This window comes from Priceomyces carsonii (assembly GCF_900007245.1).
Source record: "Priceomyces carsonii strain CBS4050 genome assembly, scaffold: Debaryomyces_carsonii_scaffold_5, whole genome shotgun sequence".
Taxonomy (NCBI): Eukaryota; Fungi; Ascomycota; class Pichiomycetes; order Serinales; family Debaryomycetaceae; genus Priceomyces; species Priceomyces carsonii.
This window is the reverse complement of record NW_026946678.1, coordinates 1,295,547-1,317,770: the sequence shown is the minus strand read 5'-3', so window position 1 is coordinate 1,317,770 and position 22,224 is coordinate 1,295,547. Positions and strand designations below refer to the sequence as shown.

General features: G+C 36.5%; 10 protein-coding genes across 10 annotated transcripts; 4 read left to right on the top strand and 6 right to left on the bottom strand.

The window, feature by feature from the left end:
- Positions 1-112: 112 nt before the first annotated feature.
- PRCAT00005014001 (alpha-mannosyltransferase) lies at positions 113-2,488 on the bottom strand (the record flags this gene model as incomplete). The annotated part of the gene is made up of 1 exon (XM_062955055.1): positions 113-2,488. One exon carries the CDS (start codon positions 2,486-2,488, stop codon positions 113-115), a length of 2,376 nt encoding a protein of 791 aa, XP_062811696.1.
- A 952-nt stretch (positions 2,489-3,440) lies between these two features.
- PRCAT00005013001 (uncharacterized protein) lies at positions 3,441-7,439 on the top strand (the record flags this gene model as incomplete). The annotated part of the gene is made up of 1 exon (XM_062955053.1): positions 3,441-7,439. The coding sequence occupies one exon, from the start codon at positions 3,441-3,443 to the stop codon at positions 7,437-7,439; it is 3,999 nt and encodes a 1,332-aa protein (XP_062811695.1).
- A 264-nt stretch (positions 7,440-7,703) lies between these two features.
- Positions 7,704-9,518, top strand: PRCAT00005012001 (putative ferric-chelate reductase; the record flags this gene model as incomplete). The annotated part of the gene is made up of 1 exon (XM_062955052.1): positions 7,704-9,518. One exon carries the CDS (start codon positions 7,704-7,706, stop codon positions 9,516-9,518), a length of 1,815 nt encoding a protein of 604 aa, XP_062811694.1.
- A 241-nt stretch (positions 9,519-9,759) lies between these two features.
- Positions 9,760-10,926, bottom strand: PRCAT00005011001 (fluoride transporter; the record flags this gene model as incomplete). The annotated part of the gene is made up of 1 exon (XM_062955051.1): positions 9,760-10,926. The coding sequence occupies one exon, from the start codon at positions 10,924-10,926 to the stop codon at positions 9,760-9,762; it is 1,167 nt and encodes a 388-aa protein (XP_062811693.1).
- A 350-nt stretch (positions 10,927-11,276) lies between these two features.
- PRCAT00005010001 (uncharacterized protein) lies at positions 11,277-11,933 on the top strand (the record flags this gene model as incomplete). Its single annotated transcript, XM_062955050.1, has 1 exon — positions 11,277-11,933. The coding sequence occupies one exon, from the start codon at positions 11,277-11,279 to the stop codon at positions 11,931-11,933; it is 657 nt and encodes a 218-aa protein (XP_062811692.1).
- Positions 11,934-12,099: 166 nt separating this feature from the next.
- PRCAT00005009001 (uncharacterized protein) lies at positions 12,100-12,699 on the bottom strand (the record flags this gene model as incomplete). The annotated part of the gene is made up of 1 exon (XM_062955049.1): positions 12,100-12,699. The coding sequence occupies one exon, from the start codon at positions 12,697-12,699 to the stop codon at positions 12,100-12,102; it is 600 nt and encodes a 199-aa protein (XP_062811691.1).
- A 152-nt stretch (positions 12,700-12,851) lies between these two features.
- PRCAT00005008001 (uncharacterized protein) lies at positions 12,852-16,007 on the bottom strand (the record flags this gene model as incomplete). The annotated part of the gene is made up of 1 exon (XM_062955048.1): positions 12,852-16,007. One exon carries the CDS (start codon positions 16,005-16,007, stop codon positions 12,852-12,854), a length of 3,156 nt encoding a protein of 1,051 aa, XP_062811690.1.
- Positions 16,008-16,223: 216 nt separating this feature from the next.
- On the bottom strand, positions 16,224-18,029 carry PRCAT00005007001 (uncharacterized protein; the record flags this gene model as incomplete). The annotated part of the gene is made up of 1 exon (XM_062955047.1): positions 16,224-18,029. One exon carries the CDS (start codon positions 18,027-18,029, stop codon positions 16,224-16,226), a length of 1,806 nt encoding a protein of 601 aa, XP_062811689.1.
- Positions 18,030-18,663: 634 nt separating this feature from the next.
- Positions 18,664-20,322, bottom strand: PRCAT00005006001 (Zn(II)2Cys6 transcription factor domain-containing protein; the record flags this gene model as incomplete). Its single annotated transcript, XM_062955046.1, has 1 exon — positions 18,664-20,322. The coding sequence occupies one exon, from the start codon at positions 20,320-20,322 to the stop codon at positions 18,664-18,666; it is 1,659 nt and encodes a 552-aa protein (XP_062811688.1).
- Positions 20,323-20,887: 565 nt separating this feature from the next.
- PRCAT00005005001 (FAD-dependent oxidoreductase) lies at positions 20,888-21,934 on the top strand (the record flags this gene model as incomplete). Its single annotated transcript, XM_062955045.1, has 1 exon — positions 20,888-21,934. One exon carries the CDS (start codon positions 20,888-20,890, stop codon positions 21,932-21,934), a length of 1,047 nt encoding a protein of 348 aa, XP_062811687.1.
- Between the last annotated feature and the right edge of the window lie 290 nt (positions 21,935-22,224).

The following is a 22,224-nucleotide window of genomic DNA, read 5'->3' as shown; positions in this document are numbered from 1 at the left end:
GCTCTCTTATATTAAATATGTATTCCAAATATGTTAAGGAATATGAATGCATCTTCAAATGATTTTCATCATTCTTGAAAAAAAATTGCTAGTCACTCTCTAAAAGTGACGTTTACGCACTATTCCATACGTCGCCGAGATAATTGGAAAGCTCAACGAAAGGTTTTCCGAAACTAAAAAATTGGCCCTCAAGAGTATTGTCATCGTTACCTTTCTTACCGCCAATACTGGAGTATGCACACCAAAGATATGACTTACAATAACCGGAATCCATCCTCCAGCCTTCCTTAGGTTCTTGGCTATCATTTTCATGTAAAGTATCAGTTTTTCGATTGAAAGGTGGGATAATAGCATTCTTTAATCTTAAAGGATCCTTAAATAATTTTTCTAGGTCTGTTTTAACCTTCAAATGTTTAAATCTACTTTTATGTTTGAACTCTTCTTCATAATTTACTTCATCTGCCTTCCCACAAAATCTGAAGCCAGAATTCAACCATGCTATTGTTTCCCCATTGTCTTCTTCATTCAAATGGCCAGGATGGCAAGAACAAATTTCTTTCGCACGCTTTGGTGTTCCATTATCTTTTTTCATGTACTCAGTGGGAGTTGCTTCACCAACTGCTGCTGCGAAAAACTTATCAAAATGATACCTCTCATCTCCATCTGCTGCAAAAGCTAAAAAGAAAATTTCCTTATCTCCATGAATCCTTCCTGTCACGGGTTTGAAGAAATTGAGTTGAATCATCATTAAAATAGCATTGAAATGCTGATTTCTGTCAATCACAACAAGCCCACTTTCCATGTATTGAAACATGCCATCAAAAAATTCACGTCCCATTGTATAATTTGTCATTATGGGTATGTCAAAAACAGCTGAATCGACTAAAGATGGACTCAACTTTTTGAAAAAGGCAACATCTGCTTTGGGTCTAAATTCAATGGAGGTTCTGTCTTTGTAAAAAAAGGCCCCAGTTTCCTTATATCCTTTCAAATTGAAAAAGAACTCTGGATTTTTCAACAAGACGGTATCCGCATCTACCAAGATATATTCCTCAAAGGAGTTGAACATTGTAGCTAAGAATTTATTCCCAAATTTATTGAATTTGTTTCTGTAGTGAGAATGAACAACATTGTACACATTTACAAACCAGAGTTCTTGAACTGGTAATCCTTTTGCTTGTTCATTTTGTGGAAAAAGATGCTTAACCTTGTCGTATGATTTAGGAAATTTTTTTAAACCTTCTCTGGCCGCTTTAATGAGCCTTTGTTTAGATTCATTTGAAAGATTATCGTAATATACGACTTGAATTGGATAAATGTTTCCGAGGGCTCTTAATAATCTAATTAGTTTGACAGCTTCTGTAACATGTTTGTCACCAATTGACATTACAATTCCCTTGCCATTCATTGCATTTTTATATTTATTGAAAAAGCAAGATTCGCTTCCATAAGACTTGGGATGCAGCTTTGCGATACCTCTTCCATTTCTGGCATCACTATTTGTGGGTTCAAAAACTTTTTCGTCGTTAATGAAATCTTTCATTTGGGGAATTGTGAAGTACTTTGTTCCATCCCATCTTTCAAAAACAGGATAGCTAGTAGACAACCATGGATAAATCCTTGATTGCAAATTATCGCAATTGAGAATTCCATCTGTTTTGAATTTTTTTTCAGCCTCTGTATAGCTGAACGTGAAGCTATCCTTCTCAAGATTGGAACCACCATTTTCTAGATATTTTATAAGGCTCTTCTGTTTCTTGACGTGAGAATTAACAGCATTTAACTGTCTACCGTCATCAGATGTGATATAACATTTGTTGAAAATTCGAAGATGAGAAATGTAATCTATTATATTTTGCTCAACGCGCTTTGTCTTATCCAAGAACGCTTGATGTTTAGATCTAATAAGACTTTCGAATTCAGGATCAACCTCGTCAACCTGCTCTTTCTTGATGCCTTTCTCATTAGCAAATTCTTCTTTTGCGGAGTCCATGACTTTCAATCTAAATGGATCCCAATCAAACTCCATTCGGTAATCTAACGGCAAGTCTTGATTTGGATCAAGTTTCCAATTTTCATCTTTAGCATATAAATTTTTGAAATACAAATCACATCTCTCGTTAAACGATAATTTACCTAAAAGCCCTTCAAGATTATGGCCCTTGAATATTTCATCATAAACTGTTGAGTGAAAGTCTTTGCTTCTAACATCAGAGATTCCAGACTCCTCATGAAGTTTCTGAATTAGATAGTGTTTTGCATTAACAGGACCTTTCTGTTTATGCTTGTGCTTCTCCTTTGGTAAATGATTTGTTCCCTGATTGTTCGTGAGCCCTCCTGTAAGAGGTTGATAATAAAGGTCGTCACTATTGTAAGATAAATACAGGTAACTTACCAACAAAGAAGCCACTAAAAAGAATATCAAGACCAAACCTCTCTTCGATAAGGTCCATTGCTTGTTTCCATACTTAAATAGTTTGTACATCATTCAAATAGGCGTTTAGCCAGAACTGTCGACCTGAAGTCTCGAAACTAGTTCTTTTGACTATACTTCAAGGAGTGAAAATTTAAACGAAGTTGTGGTTAGCTCCGAAGCACCGACAGCCTTTGCAACCGTAAATTGTACGATGACGTATATCAGCTGTTGTAGCTTATGACCCGTTTTAGAGTCAAAAGGTATAATGTTAAGTTTACAATTCTATAATTTGTAGCTGTGTGGGTTTAACGAAGGAAACAGCGGGCTTTTTAACAAATCTTTAAAATTGGAACCACGTTCTGGTTACGAGCGCCCATTGAAAGATATAATAATAGAAATAATAATAGAAAAGATTGGTTAGTCTTGCTATCTAAATATATATTCCCATCAGACGACAGTTTTCCCGTAAATATCAAGAAATACTTTGGAGACTTTACAGGGACCCATATCTTCAGTTGTAAAATGGGGTTTTTTCTTTTCACTTCGGTCGTATATTGCAGTATTGCAAGTATCAGCTTCGCGTTACGACGCTTGTCAAGCGAGAAAATGTTCCAATAAGAATAAACATAAATAACGGTGAAATAACTTCCCTACTGCTTGGAATTAGTATACCTAATAAGTTAGTATCAATTTGAGGAGATATATGTAAGCACAATTTAGAAGGGTATATATAAAGCCGAGTTTGCGCCAAGACCATGTGACGCCACGATACGATAAAGTCGCAGCGAAAAATTATTATAGTGTACATATAAAGGTAGGTCTACGCACCGGTGTTTTTTTTACGTCGGAGCTGAAGAGCGCTCCGCTATTTTTAAAAGGGACAGAAAGCTTTCACATGACGTGCATAATATCCGCAGCTATTTCCGATGGATGCCATCAAATTCACATTAACTCAACGGCCCTATATATTGCAAGAGATTGCCTGCAATGAAAGAAATAATAGACATTGGCAAGATTAATTGAAATGACTAAAGATGATGAAGCTGATCAGCTAAAGAAACAAAAACGTATGTTTTCGTTTCTCCTACTGAAGAAAGTTCCTCCAGTACCATTGCAGGATGAAAGAAGACCCTTTCCAGAAAGCCGTGCCAACATATTATCCAAAATCTTCTTCTGGTGGATTAATCCCATATTGAAAGTAGGTTATTTGCGTACATTAGAACCCGAAGATCTCTTTCTGTTGACAGAAGACATTACGGTTCAATCAATGTACTTGAAATATAAAGGTCTGGTTGCACAACTTCAACATAAATTCAACGGCAAGCTTTCCATTACAAATGTTTATATTTTATCAATCATTGACACATTCAAGCTTGAATATGGGTTGGCATTTACATACTTAGCTATAGCGAGTTCAGCAGCTTCATTAAACCCCCTTCTTTCTAGGCATTTGATTGAGTTTGTTGAACTGAGAACAGGGGGAGCTGAAAAATCTGCGGGCAAAGGGGTTGGTTACGCTATAGGAACAGCAGTCATGATATTTATAACAGGGATATTACAGAACCATAGTTTTCAGAAAAGTATGACTGTTGGGGCAAAAGCAAGAGCTGTTTTGATTAAGGATATCGCTGAAAAATCTTTCCGATTGAGTGAGTCTTCAAAACACTTGTACCCAACTGGTAAGATAATGTCAATGATAGGAACTGATATCTCAAGAATAGATTCTGCATTAGGCTTCTTTAATAATTTGGCTACATTTCCTATTACATTTGTCATAGCATTGGTCATTCTTCTCGTTAACATAGGTGTTTCGGCACTTGTTGGCATTGCACTAATGATTTGCTTTTTAGTATTTCTATTTATCTGTACCAAAAAGATGGTCAAGTTTAGAAGAATTGCTAATATTTTTACAGACAAAAGGATTGGTTACATCCAAGAAGTATTGAACAATTTAAGAATGATCAAATACTACTCTTGGGAAGATCCGTATTTCAATGAAATAGAAACCGCACGAAAGAAAGAGATGCACAATGTCCTTAAGGTTCAAGCCCTAAGGAATTTCGTAATGGCAGGAGCCTTGTCATTTTCCAATATCGTTTCAATGGTCTCCTTTCTTGTGTTGTATGCAATCTCTGATGTAGGTAATATTTCCGGTATTTTTGCTTCACTCTCTTTGTTCAATCTTTTAGCTCAACAAATTTATATTCTCCCAGTCGTTCTGTCCGCCTCTGCTGATGCATACTTGGGAATTAAAAGAATTAGCAAGTTTTTAACATGTGAAGAAATTGAGCATAATGATGAAATTCCGACAGTTGTTTCTAGCAAGAGAAGCAGCAAATCTTCTCTAGACATGAAGGTTGCAATTGAAATTAAAGATGGCGAATTTATGTGGGAAACTTATGATGATACTTTACCTGAAAATGACGAATCTAATGGTTTTACGGGACTACATCACATTAATTTCGATATCCGTAAGGGAGAATTCATAGTGATAACGGGGCCAGTTGGATGTGGAAAGACCACTTTACTTAATGCCTTTTCGGGTTATTTGAAAAGTAGTTCTGGCAAAGTCCGCATTAATGGTAGTTTACTCTTTTGTGATCAACCATGGATTCAAAATGCCACAGTCAGAGAGAACATAACATTTGGGTCTTCGTTCGAAGAGGAGAAATATCGAAATGTTATTAGGGCATGTTGTCTTGAAGAAGATTTCAAAAACTTCGCAGCAGGGGATTTAACAGAAATCGGCGAAAGAGGTATAACATTGTCAGGAGGCCAGAAAGCAAGGGTAAACCTAGCTAGAGCTGCGTATGAAAACAGAGACATCATTTTAATGGATGATGTCTTGAGTGCTGTTGATTCTAGGGTTGGCAGAATTATCGTTCAAAAGTGTATTTTGGATTATCTCTCTGACAAAACAAGAGTGCTTGCTACTCACCAATTATCATTAATAGGTTCTGCTGATAGGATAGTATTCATTAACAATGACGGAACTTTAGACGTGGGCTCTTTACAAGTACTCAAAGAGCGGAACAAAGCGTTTTCTCAATTAATGACATTTAATGAAACAGAGACTACTACTGACACATCAGAAAACATAGAAGATATAGAAGAAGAAAATGATGACGAAGAAGATGATGATGATGAAAAAGATGATGAAAAAGCAACAACGAATGAGTTACCTATAAGCAATATGGAGGATTCTAAAAATGCACAATTAATTGGAAAGGAAAAAAGAGGTGTCAACAGGATTCCATTTAAAGTCTACAAAAACTTTATGAAGTTTGGATCTGGAAAACTTAATCCTATGGTGTGGATACTTGTGTACCTAACTGCCACTCTGTGTGCTGTATTTTGTCAACTTTTTTCCAACGTTTGGTTGTCATTTTGGGTTGATCAAAAATTCTCTTTAAGGCCGAACAGTTTCTACATCGGTCTATACGTGATGTTTTCACTTCTAACTTGTGTTTTCTTAGTAGCTGAGCTATTGAGTATCGTAAGTTTGAATAACAAAGCAGCCTTGAAGTTTCATCTTATGGGCATTAGAAGAGTTCTTCATACGCCTATGCTGTACATTGATACGACGCCAATCGGAAGAATTCTCAATCGTTTCTCAAGAGATACAGAAGTTGTAGATAATGAAATGGGAAACCAGATGAGATTGCTGAGCTATATTTTATCAATGGTGATTGGAACATTAATCATGTGTATAATTTATCTTCCGTGGTTTGCAATATCTGTCCCGTTTTTAGCTTTTGCATTCATATCTATTTCAAGTTTCTATCAAGCATCATCGAGGGAGATAAAAAGGTTAGAATCCGTACAGCGTTCTTACGTGTATTCTGGTATTGGGGAACTACTCAATGGTCGTCACACTTTAAAGATTTACAATGTCGAAGATTTGTTTTTAACGAAGTTAAGCAAAGCGATCAATAATATGAATGAAGCTTACTTCCTAACAATAACTAATCAAAGATGGTTAGCGGTTCAACTTACTGTCATATCAACCATATTCGCACTCATTATCTCATTCTTATGTGTTTTCTCTGTTTTCAACATAGGGGCTTCTTCAGTAGGTTTACTTCTTTCTTACGTCATCCAAATTTCTAATCAGCTAAACACATTGATGAGAGCAATTACACAACTCGAGAACCAGATGAATTCTGTTGAAAGGCTTAATGAGTACGCGATGGAATTGATTCAGGAGAACCCATATAAAATTGCACCCAACGAACCACGCACAGATTGGCCTGAAAATGGCGCCATTGAGTTTTCCAATGTCAGTATGACATACAGGACAGGTCTTCCGATGGTGCTCAAGGACGTCAATGTAAATATCAAACCTAGAGAAAAAATTGGTATTTGCGGGAGGACTGGAGCAGGAAAATCATCAATAATGGTAACCCTTTTTCGTCTTGTTGAGTTAGCAAAGGGTACTATATATATAGATGGTATCGATATCTCGAAGATAGGATTACAGGATCTAAGGATCAAATTATCAATCATTCCACAAGATCCAGTTTTATTTAAAGGTGATATACGTCGAAATTTGGATCCGTTTGGGCAAAGTAGTGATGATAAATTGTTGAAAGCATTGAAAGAAGTAAACTTACTCGATGACGTGGACTCGGCAAATTCTCTGAGTAAATTTGACTTAGACTATAAAGTTGAAGACGAAGGCACAAATTACTCGCTAGGAGAAAAGCAATTACTTTCTTTTGCAAGAGCTCTAGTTCGAAACAACAAAATATTAATTTTAGATGAGGCAACCTCTCTGGTCGACTATGAAACAGACCTGATTATTCAAAAAACCATTGCTGAAGCATTCAGTCAATGTACCATACTTTGTATCGCTCATAGATTAAACACGATTTTGAACTATGATCGAATCATGGTGCTCGATAAAGGAACTGTAATAGAGTTTGACACACCATGGAACTTGTATTGCAACGAAAACGGTGTTTTCAGAGATATGTGTACGAAAGGTAATATTGGTACTTCTTCATTTACACGAAAAGATTGATGCAAGACATTTTCGTCTTTTCTTTAGATACTATTTAGTCATACATGTCGTTTTTTTTTTTTTTAATTTTTTTGCAATCGTCTTCGACGAAAATCATTTCCATTTTGGGACAGAATAATTTTCTCTACTGAACATTAGAATGAGCATATTTCCTATTCGTTTTAGATAACTAAATTTGCTCACACGTCTTGAAATATATATATAAGGATGAAATCGTTGTAAAATATCTTTCTGTTTACTTGTAGTTAGTAAAACACTTATACTATGGGCTTTTTCAAAAGGTCAGTGTCTTATGAAGGCATGGATTGCCTTAAAGACATGGATAAGAAGGAATACATGGCAGCAATGCTGCTTCTGCAGAAAGAGATACCGTGGGCTGACCAAACAAGTTATGGTAAATATACGGTTTACTTTGGTGTCGTTGTAATATTCCTTGCAACGGTAAAATCTTTGTGGTATAGATATAGAGACAGAGCTTATAAACAAGGGAGAAGTCTTACATGGTTTGGATCATTATTAGATGTAATAATGTCATATCTGAGATACTTAGGCTATAAGCAGGTCCCTAGAAAAATACGTTATTTCACCTCTTTACCTCCGTCCTTGGGTTCGAGCTTGTTTTATTTCGCCAGCTCTTTATATTTGTTTTGCTATTGCTTAGTTCCACATTTTTGGTACAGAGACTGTGCTGGTTTTGGATCACCGCCATTAGCTGTTAGATCAGGTATTATGGCTACTGCTTTGACTCCTTTTATCTATGTTTTATCAGGAAAATCGAATGTAGTTACCTTGTTGACGGGCATTAGCTATGAGAAATTAAACACGCATCATCAATATGTGGGAGTATGTGCATTTATCTTGTCTATCATCCATACTATCCCCTTTATATACCAAAGTTTACATGAAGGTGGTGCAAAGAATTTACATGTACAGTACTCAACTAATGTTTATTACAGGACAGGCATAGCACCATTAGTATTATTAGGTTGGCTATGTATTGCATCAAAGGCTTGCATCCGGAATATACTTTATGAAGGCTTTCTTCATCTTCATTGGCTATGTGGAATTGCATACTTTGGCACCTTGATTTGGCACATAGATAAGAGCTTGGGTTGCGACGATTATATGTGGGGTGCTTTAGCATTTTGGGCTACCCAAATCATTTACAGAATTTTGGTGAAGACGGCATTCAGACCTAACAGTTTATTCATGAGACCAAGAAGGGCTCTCCTTCGAAAGATTAATTACAATTCATACGAAATTGTCATTGATAATACAAAGGGAAGCCTAAAGTGGTCCCCAGGGCAGCACTGTTTTCTAAGGTTTATTGGAAAGAAATTCATAGATAATCATCCATTTTCGATAAGCTCCATTCCAAGTGAAGATCAGAACGAAATGAAATTCATCATTGTGCCTAAGAAGGGCTTGACGAGAGATTTGTTTAATCAGCTTGATGAAAATAGCCAAGTGCCTAAAAAAGTTTACATTGATGGTCCGTACGGTGGATGCTCTAGGGATGTTACAGCTTTTGAAAACGTTATTTTAATTTGCACTGGAAGTGGTGTCTCAGCTACGTTACCCTTCCTATCATATATGGCTAATACGTTTTCGCAATCAAAGAATGAAAATATTACCCTTCCGCTAAGAAATATACACTTCATCTGGATTATCCGTCACCGTTCAGACTTGGATTGGATTGCGAGCGAGCTCAATAGATGCATCGATGTGCTAGATGGTTTTATTTCTGTTGATATCTACGTAACTCGGCCCGAAGAAAAAGAAGAGCACAACATAGAGAAAGAGAAGGATCCAATGAAAGCTGACTTAGAGATCGTAGGAAGTCCAACAGAAAAGATCCTGCCTTTTGTTAGCATTCATTATTTTAAGCCTTCAGTAATGAATATTGTTTCCCGATCTATGCTATTGAGGAGGAACTTCATTGCAAGCTCTGGTAGTGACTCCATGAGATGTGAAGTCAGTAAGTCCGTATCAAGGTTACAGGCTCATATATTCAATAATGATATAAATAAGGCTTTTATTGAAGAAATTTTTCTTCATACGGAAACATTTGGCTGGTAGTTATGTACTTATATAGGCATAAGTATTAGGAACATCCTTATGTGTCCTCATAATTTATTGATGATGCTCGCATTTAACTTTTCGAGCTTCATCCTCATTTAATTCAAATAAGAAATTGGCATGCAATACACACTCTTACTGGTATTTTGAAGTCTTTCATCTATTGTAAATCTGTAACCAAATTATATCAATGCAATCCAAGTGAGTTATTTTTTCATTGGCCAGATGTCGTAGAGAAATCCTAAGTACATACTGCCAGCGTTAGGCCCACTGTCCAATTAAAGGACCCTAGTATGATCATCGTCATAGCAAAACTAATACCTACCGAAAAAATTCCATACTTATAAGCGTCGAATCTCTTTAATCGAAAAAGTTCAACGACAAAAGCACTTACAGTCGTTAATGCTCCACAAAACCCATCGTCTAGCCCAACTAATATATGACATGCAATGTATTTATTCACTATCCTTCTCGTAGGGAAACCAGGCTGCTTTCCCCGGGAAACTAGTGTAAATACTGCTATTAGCAAGGTACCCAATGAATTAGCAATAAATGTCCCTAAAGGAAAATTTTTAATAACTGGGTTCAACCCTCTGGAGATATAGAATCTTAAAAGTGCGCCAAATGGTGCAAAAAAACAAGCAAATACCCAAGATCTCCACGTACCAACATCTTGGATACCAATTAATATGCAGATGGTTATGAATGCAAATAGACCGATAGCCATAGCTGTGCAATTCACTACCTTGAGCGAAGTTTTGCTAAAACGAGGTAAGTACGCATCAATAGACCAAGATGCGTGCCTTCCTAGCTGAAAACCCACGATAGATAATCCAAACTGAGCTATTGTAACAGAAAAGAACTGCACAACACCGTATCCTTTACTGGGATATTCGAATGGAGTTGGAGGTACTGTGTTTGACGTCATGTAGAATATCTCAAGTATCGCCGAAGGAAATGAAGAGAAAGCTCCACAAAATCCCGTAGTGATCCCAGTGTAAACTGCGATTTCGTTTCTCAGCTTGAATATGTTTGAATCAAGTATATCCTTCCAAATGTTATACGATTCAAGAAAAACACCCATGGCAACACATGCCCCAAAATTAGCCCAAACTACACCCAGCAAATAAGATCCAGGAAACGTAGTCAAAGTTTTAACTCCCTCTCTTGCCAATACACCCCAAATAGACCCATTCACTATATTCAACCATGTTGCAATATCCTGATCCCCATAGAGTATTCTATCGATGAGGGTTGGGCTAGCTTGCGTCTTAAAATCCTCAGAGATGGGCTCTTGAACTGATTGCAGCTCTGTGCTAGGTAAGATTTGCGCGGAATCACAGCTTCCTTCTCTTATGCTAACTAACCTAATGTGCCTTGTTGTAGATGCTGTATTTAATTCTTCCATAGTACTTGACTGCAGTGATCAACCCCACAAGGTACTATTTTCAAATAATAACATACAGTACAGATCACCTTCATAATAGAGAGAGCTATCAATCTCGATCATTATAAATATACAATTAGTAGCTCCCCTTGTTCAACTTGATCATCACAAGCTGTAAGCTGAGCTCTACAAGCTTTAGGGATCATTCGTGAATGCCAATTCAGCCGCTTTTTTATTATTCTCGAATCACAATAGGTGGATACGTAAGTGCGCACCTAATTTCCTAATTAGCCCTTTCAATGCGATAAGATTAAATATAAAAGTATAAATTTCTCTATGTATGTAAACGGCTTTAATTATTATAACCAATAATGTATATCCCTAATCATTACAATGAAGAGGAATGGGACCTCAAGGAGCAAATTATTAAGAAATATCCTTTAGGAACATTAATTACGTCGTCCAAAGATGGGGGAATAATTGCAAATCATATTCCTTTTTTCTTATTTCAAGATGAAAGTTCAGGCAAATACTTCTTACAAGCACATATTGCAAGAAAGAATCATCAGATACCATCCTTAAAGTCAGAAGATAATGCTCTTGTGGTGTTTCAATCCCACGACTCGTACATCTCTCCAAGTTACTATGCTACTAAGCAAGAGACCCATAAAGTGGTACCAACTTGGGATTTTGCTTCCGTACATGTGTATGGTAAGCCTGAAATTGTGGATGATGCACAATTTGTCAGACGGCAACTTGAGAACTTCACTAATCAACAGGAGAAAAAAAGGGCAGTTCCTTGGGCTGTGGATGAAGCTCCCGAAAAATATCTTAATATATTGCAGAAGTCAATTATAGGATTACAAATAGAGATTGAAAGGACTGAGTGCAAGTATAAATTTGAACAGAAAATGAAAAGAGAAGATATCGACGGTGTTATCGAAGGACTTGCCAAAGATAACTTACCAGAGGTCTCAGAGTTTGTGAAGAGCTCTAACAAAAAGGCAGAAGAGACCGTAAAGTCCTAGATCACATTTGACCCTCTATTTTCTATATAAGAGCTACATGATACAGTTGTATTACAGAGAGAAATACATTTTTGTTCATTCACGTCTTAGAGCACTTTCCACCCTTGTTCTATACATTAAGCTAGATGATACAGTAGTATAACAGAAAGAATATCTTTTTGTTTATTTAATAGGGAGTAAATCGACTTCCACCCCTAAAAGCTCCTCTTCCTCTTCCTCGTCCTCTAAAGCCTCCTCTGAAGGACCCTCGTCCACGTCCACCCATGAATCTCCCCCTACTATTACTCATGCCAGGTAAATTAGTTCTTTTAGCGCTAACTTTTAGTTCTCTATCTCTAAACGTCGACCCATCTAGAGTAGCAACAGCCTTATTCACGCCATCAATATCAGAAAACTCGAGATATGCAAAGCCTTTTGGTTGACCGGTGAATTTATTCATCAATATGGTCACTCTGTTCACAACACCAGCACTGGAGAAGTGTTGTTGGAGTTCTAACGGAGTTGAAGCATAGTCCACATTCCCAATATATATTGATCTTGAATCAACATCTTTCTTTTCTTCATCAGATGCGCTTCCTTCTTTACTCAATTGGGAATGTAATTCCCTTAATTTAGCTGCTTCTTTCTCCATCTCTTCCATTCTTTTCTTCACTGCATCTGCCTCTTCCACGTTAAAGGAGGTTGCTTGTTCATCGTTGCCATTCAAATCTTTTACATCTGAGGCTGGCTGAGACTGCTGTTCTTGTAGAGGAATCTCCTCGGACATGACAACTATAGATATTGTACCTTAGGTTTTCTATTTGAACTCGTCACTTACATTAAAATGCAGATAATCGTATTCATCGACTGGCATAGTTACGACATTACGACATATTAATTACACGACATTGATGAAATATATAATGATATATCAATGTGTCAAAACACACCAGGAAGGTTCCTGTCCCTATTTAAGGAAGCTATGATGTTACCAGTTTGTATGTTCCTTGGAGCGGTCGACAGTGATTTGTCTTTATTATTGTTGGAATTAGCATCCTTTTGACCTTCTATAGCGCCATATTTTCTTCTAAATTTTTTCTTTGCATGAGCAGGAATAAGTAGATCCCTATCTGATTTTAACATATCAATGTCAGTTTCATAACCTCTGTCATACATAGTAGGACCTTCATCTGTGAGAACCCTAATAAAGCTTGACTCGTCGTGTGGTGGAAGATCAAAATCTTTAGACAACAGGCTCGAGTCGCTCTTCTTTGGCTTCTCTATATAAGCAATAAATCCAAACAATATTCCTCCGAATATCACTATGCCCAAAATCACACCTATTCCAACGCTCACAAAGCCAAGATGTAAATGTATTGGTAAAAAGTCTTCATGGGAATTTAGCCATTGCAAATTTAAAGGCTTATCTAATAAGAATACACAGCTTGTCGATTCGTCGATTCCATCGCTGTTAAAAGAGGTACAACCATGTGACATTATCCTTACCTCATGATCTTTATTATATGACTCAGTTTTAACAGACAGTGACTCCAATCTCAACACGGAATGCTTATTTTTTTTCTCACGATCACAAGTCAAGACAGGACCACTTAAATTGGTATGTATATATTTGCTTTCACCATTGTTATTTCTGATAGGAGCGTCTTCTACGCAATCTAATAATGGCGCCAACTGATCATTTGGAATCAAGTGAAACTCAAAAAATTTATCAAGCTGCGCAAAATCTTCTGTTATATTGAAACTCTTCAACGATTCTGGGCTTGGGACTAACAAAGAATAACCTGAAGACAGAATATGACCATCAAGACCAATTTCTTTCATAAGCGATGGAAATCGCTGAATTAAATTTAAAATAGAAAATTTTTCATTACTCAAATCAAAAGTCGTTTTGACAAGATCTAAAAATGAAATTTTAAAGTCGTCAGGAAAGATTAGTTTATCTGTAACGTGTATGACACCCTCGTTAAAAAAAATATCTGAGTTGATCGGAACCAAAATTTTAGTATCATTCAAGGAAATGAAGTGCCTGTTGGAATTGTCGTCATAAGAGCCATTGACTAATACCGTATCTCCTTTCAAATTTTCCGTCAACAACGTACTGTTTCGATTGAGACCAAAATTAGAGTATATTAATTCTTCGACGAAAATGCCCTTCATGATTTTTTCAAATAGTTTCGGGTTGGACTTTAAATAACGCAATATTAATCCCAAAGATTTCCATGCTCCTCTTTCTTTTTTGCCCTTCAATGAGGTTTCCCCTGGTTTCTCATGTTTTCCGCATGGAAGGAAAACTGTATACCCCTTTTTATTTTCTTCTAAAGACATTAAATTGAACTCATTTAAAATTTCAATTGTACTCAAGCAAGATTTTTTATCAACTGCAACATATCTCGACAGTAGTTCTGCGTTGGATAGCAAATTTACTAAAGAATGACCAAATGAAGACGGCGGAGAAATCTCTTTATCCACGATATAGAAAATTGTATCATTAGCTCCACGAATTGGGCGGGTTAGTATTTTGATCTCATCATTCATAATATATTTAATTTTTTTATCGTCCTTTAAAGCTGAAATCTTGAGTTTAAAACAATTTTCACCAATTTTTTTATTAGAACACATTTTCGTATTCAAAAGAGCATCCAAGCCATTATTAATGTTTCCATCGCGTTTTTCGATATCAACTAATTCATCGACAAACTGATATAATAAGGATTGCTTCGAACTAAACGAGTTTGTGCTAACAAGTAAGCTTATTTCATCTTCTGCAGTATAATCATCTTGATCAATGTCAAGAAATATCGTTTGATTTTTAACGGAACCATCAATCAAGTAACCGAGAGATCTGAATTCTAGCTCCTTTACAAAACTTGAATAGTGGATAGCATAAAGTGCCTTACGAGGTATCATTTCTACTGTGCTAAGGCCAAAGTCATGAAAGAAATTCCCAGAGTTGTCGCTATGAAAAACATTAACGATACCATTAGCAAAAACAACGCTTGAGGTATTCAAAGACATTGATATTTTTCCATTCAACAATAATTGGTTTGTTTTTGGCTCAATAGTACTATTGAAACTAACTTTAGAATTTTTACTCTTATGGTGATTGAAACTGTTTGTGGTACCATTTTCACCTCCAATAAGGTCCGGAGACATTAAGCTCTCTAAAAGGTTCAAAATATCGACCCTAATTTCATGGACAGCTTTGCCTGTTATCGCAACACTCCTATTACGAATAACTTCAGCTAAGGAAGCATAGTATTCTATATCTAAATCAGGAAGGGACTGGCGAATGTAGTCATCGGTTGGCAAAATAAAACTTCTCGTGTTATTAAATAGCTCCTCACAAGAATTGGGAATCGTAATTTTCTTTTTCTTTTTCTTCTTTTTGTTCGTTTTCTTCGTATTCTTAAATTCATCATAAACATCATTATATGTTGTCTCATCGATCTCTGATACTTTAATGGCATCTGCTATGAGCAGCCTCGCCATATCCTTAATAAAAGAAACAGTCTTCCCATTCAAGGTCTGATCTTCGTCCATAAAGAAATCACAAATGGTATCCTTATCAGGAAGTTTTTCATCTATCCCCTGGATAAAGGAATGCTGATGCTTGGCATAAATATCTGGTTCAACGATAGCAGCTTTGCCTTCAACCAAGTATTCATGTTTTTTGACATCGGGAGAGACTTTTATAATATAAGGTCGTCCATTTACTTCGTATAAAGTCTCAAAAATGGCATCGGATTTATTCATATATCCCACTCTAAACTTCTGGTTAATGATGTACTTCGAAAGGACCTGTTCACTTGTTATTGACAACTTCAGAGCACCACGTTTCGCGTATGCCAGGTTGATGGGAGCCAACAAAGTAACATTCTCTAACTGGTTTAATAAAGGTATTAAGCCGTTTGTTTGAAGCTCTCTGAGAAAATATGAATATCCCACATCCGCCGAAAGTATATCGACTATGGTCGATGGCGTGGGTTGAGGTTCAGCTGTACTTGTTCGGCTCAAGGTACCCAGCAACACAGGCACTATCAACCACAAAAATAACACAGAGTAATTCCAAAGCATGGAAGATAGACCTTGTGTTATCAATGGATCGAATGCAAGATACTTGACGAAATGTGATGTTAATGAATTTAACTTCCCACTTCAAGTGAGTGTCTTAAGAAATTATACAATATGTAAATTATACTAACGACATGTCTTATCAAATGTCGTTGCGACATTGTCAGCATGTAGATTAAGAATACACCTCCGAGATCTATAGAATACACGAGTATCTTACTATACACTAATAATAGCCCAAGTACCTACGGCCCCTAGGACAAAAGAGATTGTGATGGCGAAAGAGACCAAAATTCTTTCAGAAGTTCCTATCTGTTCCCCACAAAGCTTCAAGTAGAATAAACAAGGGAGTATGATGCAGACCAAAAAGCATATAGATGCTCCTAACATTCCAATGATACGATCAAAATCAGGAAAAGCAATTGCTAAAAGTACGAAAAGTGCATTCACAAAGATCTTGTTTATAAATTGGCCAATTGATTTCAAAAAATTTATGAATTTAATATCGCTTGTGGTATCAACGCCGGTTAACGTATCCACAGCAGCTATGATCGGCTTCGCATTTAATGACGTTTTAGCCAATGGAATCAAGCATATGAGACCACTTATTAGAGGATAAATCCACTTTGGATACCCAGGTGTAAGAAGTACATTATTAGTGATCTCATTATTGCAGTAAGCGCCAAACATGAGAAATCCTACCAAACCCATTGTCGTATCTGTTAGTAAAGTGATACCAAAAGTGACCTTCAATGTTTCAGAGAATTTTTTGGGATGCCTCATATCACTCTTTAAACTCGGAAAGATGGCATGCCCACCAAAAGGTGCCAAGACAATACCAATAGACAATAGTAAATTGGGAAGTGACTGTGGCCACATATTTACTGGCATTATTTGAATGAGAGAGCCTGGGGAGGTGCTTTTGAAGAATCCACATATGAACACTAGAATGGTGATTGAAATGGTAGCCAAAATTCCTAACAAAGAAAACAACGACAATATTGGTAATGGCAAGAACGTGAATGGTGTCAACACAAAAAATGCAAGTATCTTGAACCTTGTAGTTGTCCAAAAATCATCATCTCCTAATAGGACATAAAGTGAATCACTGAACAAAACCACTAATGAAACACCTGCACCCATCAAATCGATTGAAAAAATTAAGGAAATAACAAATTTGGCTACAGAGCCGTACGCCGCATACCCTAAGTCTGAATATGTCATGATTGTTTCGTCGGTATCCATGGCTTTTGAAATTAAGCCTGCGCTCCAACAAGTCGCCAATCCACAAATCATCAAATAAGGGATTCCGATTGCCCAACCTGCTCGCAAAATACCAACAGGGAGAGCTAACAATCCAACCCCTATCAACACGTTAACTGAGTTGAAAATAGTCTGAGGAGCAGTTGAGCGACCTTCTAAGACTGTAACGATATTGCCCTCTTTGTCCTCAATTTGCTTAATATTAAACTGGGAGGGTGTCGTCATTAGAGATAAAGACGTCCTCACACTTGAAAATGAATGTGATGGATGTGTTTTCTTCACTGGTATAGGTGCATTACTGCCACCGCTCTGCGTATAAATAGAATTATGTCTTGTTCTCGATTGAAGTGCACTCAATACATCGTCATGGTAAAAAACATCATTATTCGTAGGAGGACTACCACTTCCATAACTTCCGTATCCATTTCCCATGAGCATATGGTTGCGCATGGAAATATCATGTATCACTGAACTCAAACGCTCACCTCTAGAAGCCGGAATAACCAATTCAGGGTCAAAGGTAATGTCATCCTCCATAGTGTCTGGTGACGTCGTGAAAAATGATCTCTTTTTGGTTATGTCATTATCCAACTTTGATGCTGCAAAAGATTGTGCTCTGGTAAAAGAATTTGCAAAGTTTTGAAGTGAATTAGGACCTTTGAAGGATCCAATTGGCGTATCTAAAAATGAATGTGAGGGTCTACGAAGTTGGTTAAGTGGAGTAAACTCACTATGCTCATCCTCTCGCGAGGGAGTCGACATATCAATCTTCTTGTTGCTCCCTTTTAAGCCTTCACCCCCCTCTACTTGAAGACAATGAGGTAATATGATTTTATCACCAGTTCGAAAATTATGCAGATGTTGTTTTTTAAATAACTTTTATTGATAGTGATTATGTAATATTTCCTACGCGATAAAGCGCTCCTTCCCTACACGATAAAGGAACTGGTCTCATAATTGATTGAAATGAATTGAACGTAACCTAGATGCTTATCCCAACTCCTCACAACAGAGTAACAGCCCTATGGCCCCAAAATATTTCTCGTCTGAGTAACTAACTTAATAACAGAACCCAGTCTGAAACAAAATCTGCAAATCCCAAAGTATCCAGGCTACTTTGTTTTGAGTACTTATTTACTTGGCAGACTAGTGTTGAGAAAGTATGCAAATATAATAATAGGTAATGTCATATAGAGTATATATCTAAAACAGAAAGTCGATATAATGTAGAAACAAGCTACCAGCACGAGCTGTGCCGCATCGATAACGTATATCACTGATAATAAATTGCTTTTGCAAAATAATTATTCTACAATAACTACTCTTTTGCTTATGGAACTAATATTGAATCGTTTACATAATTTGCTCTCAAGGTTGAATTATTTGAGTTTGTAAACTATGAACACACCAAGTCTAATGCTTTTGTATCGAATAGTAGCTCAAAAAGTTCATTTTCCTCTTGGTATATTTCCCAAATACCTTCCAAGTAATTCATTATTTGAAGCATAATATTTGAATTAATCCTGTTGCTAAGCATCTTGATTTTAGAAGTAAAGAACTGTCGTCTGTTGGACGTCACAGAAGTTAGGGCCGCAATCATCAAAGACCATACAGGGAGGATTGAGTCGTCATTGAATGGTTGGTCAATTTCCGAAATTAAATAATCAATATCATTTTGAAAATCCACCGCTTCGAGGTGTTCAAATAGTAACATCTTTTTCAAAAGTATTATAGACGGGATTAATATTATCTTAGCCAAAGAAATGGTTTTTTTATATTCCGTAGGGATATCTTGTATGGCAAAAATATTCAATGAATCTAGATTTTCTTTGGCATCTTCTAACATAGCCTGAAGTATTATTCTGTGGTCACAAGATAAAGGTAGCCACAACCTCAACAGCCAAGAACACTTGGCGGCTATTTCGAAAGCAAATCTAGAGGCAGTGTAAAGAGAAAATCTTCTTATCTCATTTTCTGACTTTCTTGAAATGATTTTGGACTTGCAAAGACTGAAAACTTCAAAAGGATTTGGAATATCCCTTTTAAGGGAATCATGCTTTCTAAAGAAAATGGTCATAGAGTAATTAAATATAAAATTTTCAGTCATAAATTCAATTAACGGCGACAAAGCCACAGATACATTCGAATCTTTCCCTTCTAAAACCAGACATATTTCTCCAGATGTACCTATACTTTGCTCCTGATAATTCTTTTGCAGTGAGTTTATCAATCTTCTCCTTACGATTGCACATGTAGCACTAAAGTGTGATGCACACTGGGTTGTATTAGGTCCAATGTGTCTGTCTCTTAAGCTGAACACCTGCAAAGTTTGAACAGCAACAAGTAACCAATCTTCAGACCCTCGAATAAATCCCTGTTTAATCTTTTCTATAAATAATGAAATTGCTTTTTTGTACCTTTTGCGAGCAATATTAACATACAGATGATCCTCGTATGCTAACATAGAAGCTCCGCAAGCATAAATTAACTCTTGAAGAATGGAAACTTCTTTCGCTTTTTCAAGGAAGAGCGTTGATAGGTAATACGTTTCTTGGAAATAATGTCGCGCCATAGATGGTAAAAACTTGTTAAGAAAGAAAGATGAAAAGACAGATTCTTGATCTGGTAAACCAATTCTTGAAATATATGAGGGATATGAATCTTTAAAAATATATTGTAAAAAATTCCCTTTAGTTTCCACCTTGATGTCAGTTGATAAAGGTGAATCTATTGAGATTAGATCAGGTCTCCAAGTTGATTTTAATTGGCTCAAGGTTGCATCCCTTTTACGTGGGCTTACTTCCAAATTACCTTTTTTTTTGGGTGATTTTCGATTTGGCCATATGCATGTCAATCTGCTTTTCTTACAGTTTTCACAACGTGGTTTGAGTTCATCGCACTTTATCTTCTTCTCTTTACATCTCATGCAACCAAGGAAGGATCTCTTATATTGTTTATGGGGCCTTTTATTTTCCACTTTGCCTTGCGATAAACTAAGAACCAGTACATACTTCCGATAATTCTCCTTCGATTCCATACTTGAATTCAAGCTCATTAGTAAACATTATACAAATCTTGAAAGATACACGGTATCATTTCATTCACAATATTGTGAGTGATATATGAGCTAAAATTATTTCATTACAATATTTATCACGTGACCTCGGGATCTTGCTACAACGATTAAGACGTGCTCAATTTTTGCATTTTTTACCATACTTCGGTTTTCGGAACTTTGGAAGGAGCAATAAATGAATGACTTATGGCATTATTTTTTAATCCCCGGTCATTTTTTGTAAAAGCGCTGTCTCAGGTCTCATGCCGAAAAGTGTTGCTCATGCAAATCAGTCTTTCGAAGTAAGCCGAACGTGCATGTTGAATACTGTATACAAGAAACTCGTATCAGGTCCTATCACAAGAGCCATTTGCAATTGCTTACGTCTTATTATTTCACATAGAATACTATTTTGCCTTACTTTTTTTAATATTGTTCTGATTAACTCGAGTCAAAAGATTTAAAGCGTATCATATCCACATGAGCAGAAATTCATATTGTAAAATACTCGTAAAGTTATATTCTTTAATTGTTTAGACTATTCTTCGATCTTCAATTATTTAGTATGTCACGAGATATTATCATCGTTGGCTCTGGTGTGATTGGGCTTACTTGTGCCCTTGTACTTGCAGAAAACGGAAAATCGGTCAAAGTTATTTCGAATCATTTTCCAGGAGATCCCTTGAGCTCTAACTATACATCTCCTTGGGCTGGTGCACATTTTAGACCATTTCCCAGCAGATCACTCAGCGATGAAAGGGAGATGCAATTGACCAGGGAAACTCAGACATACTTTAAGCGGCTTGAGAGTGAAGAGCCTGAATCTTCAATCCGCTTTCTTGATGGGTTGGAATATTTTGAAGCACCAGATAATTTTTATTTAAATCTATCACCTGGATATAGTGATAAAATGAGTAACTTCAAAAAGCTTCCAAAGAAGAATTTACCCCACGGCGTAGCTATGGGCACAAGTTATTCCACATGGGTGTTAAATGCTCCACTTTACCTTCAGTATCTTGAACGGAAACTTTCAATGAAATATGGGGTTGAGTTTGTAAGATGCGAATTAATGTCTTTGAAGCAGGTTTTTCAAACGTACCCGAACTCGATAGTTGTTAACGCGACTGGCAAAGGTTTGCAGTATAGTGGAGGCTATGACCCTAAGGTATTTTTAATAAGAGGCCAAACATTGCTTCTTAGAGTACCGGATGACTGCCCGTATTTAAAAGAAACTGTCACACATCAATCGAAGGACGGAGCTTGGACATTTGTTATTCCAAGACCGTTTTTTGGAGGAGTTATTCTTGGAGGAACTAAGCAGCCCGATGACCTTTGTCCATATGAAAGACTCGAAGACACTGAAGCCATAAAATCAAGGGCAAGGAAGTTGTTTCCCGAGTTACAAATCAATGGAAAATTTGATGTGAAAAAAGTGAATGTTGGATTCAGGCCAGCTAGAGAAAATGGCTGTCGTATTGAAGTTGAGAAAATTGAGAACAATACCATAATCCATGCTTACGGGGCTGGAGGAATGGGTTTTGAATTGTCTTACGGCGTAGCATCAAAAGTTAATGAGCTACTTATGCAGCTTTTTAATACTTCTAAGTTATAAAAAATAGATTATATTCTTCTTCAGATATGCCTATTTTTCATCGACAGAATTTCTCTTTATCAGCTCCCAACACAATTGCTATTTAGTGCTTTCTTACTTCATGCTACATCAATTTAATAAAATTCAAAGCTCAAGTTTTTCAGGCATGTAGATATCATATTAAACTTTTCGCAGCTAGTATTCTTTTATTGAGTCAACAATTATTCATGTGATGCTAATTTGAAGGTTGAGAGTCATAGCAGTTAATTGTTTTTGTGGTGTAATTTACTAAAGAGACTTTACAATGATAA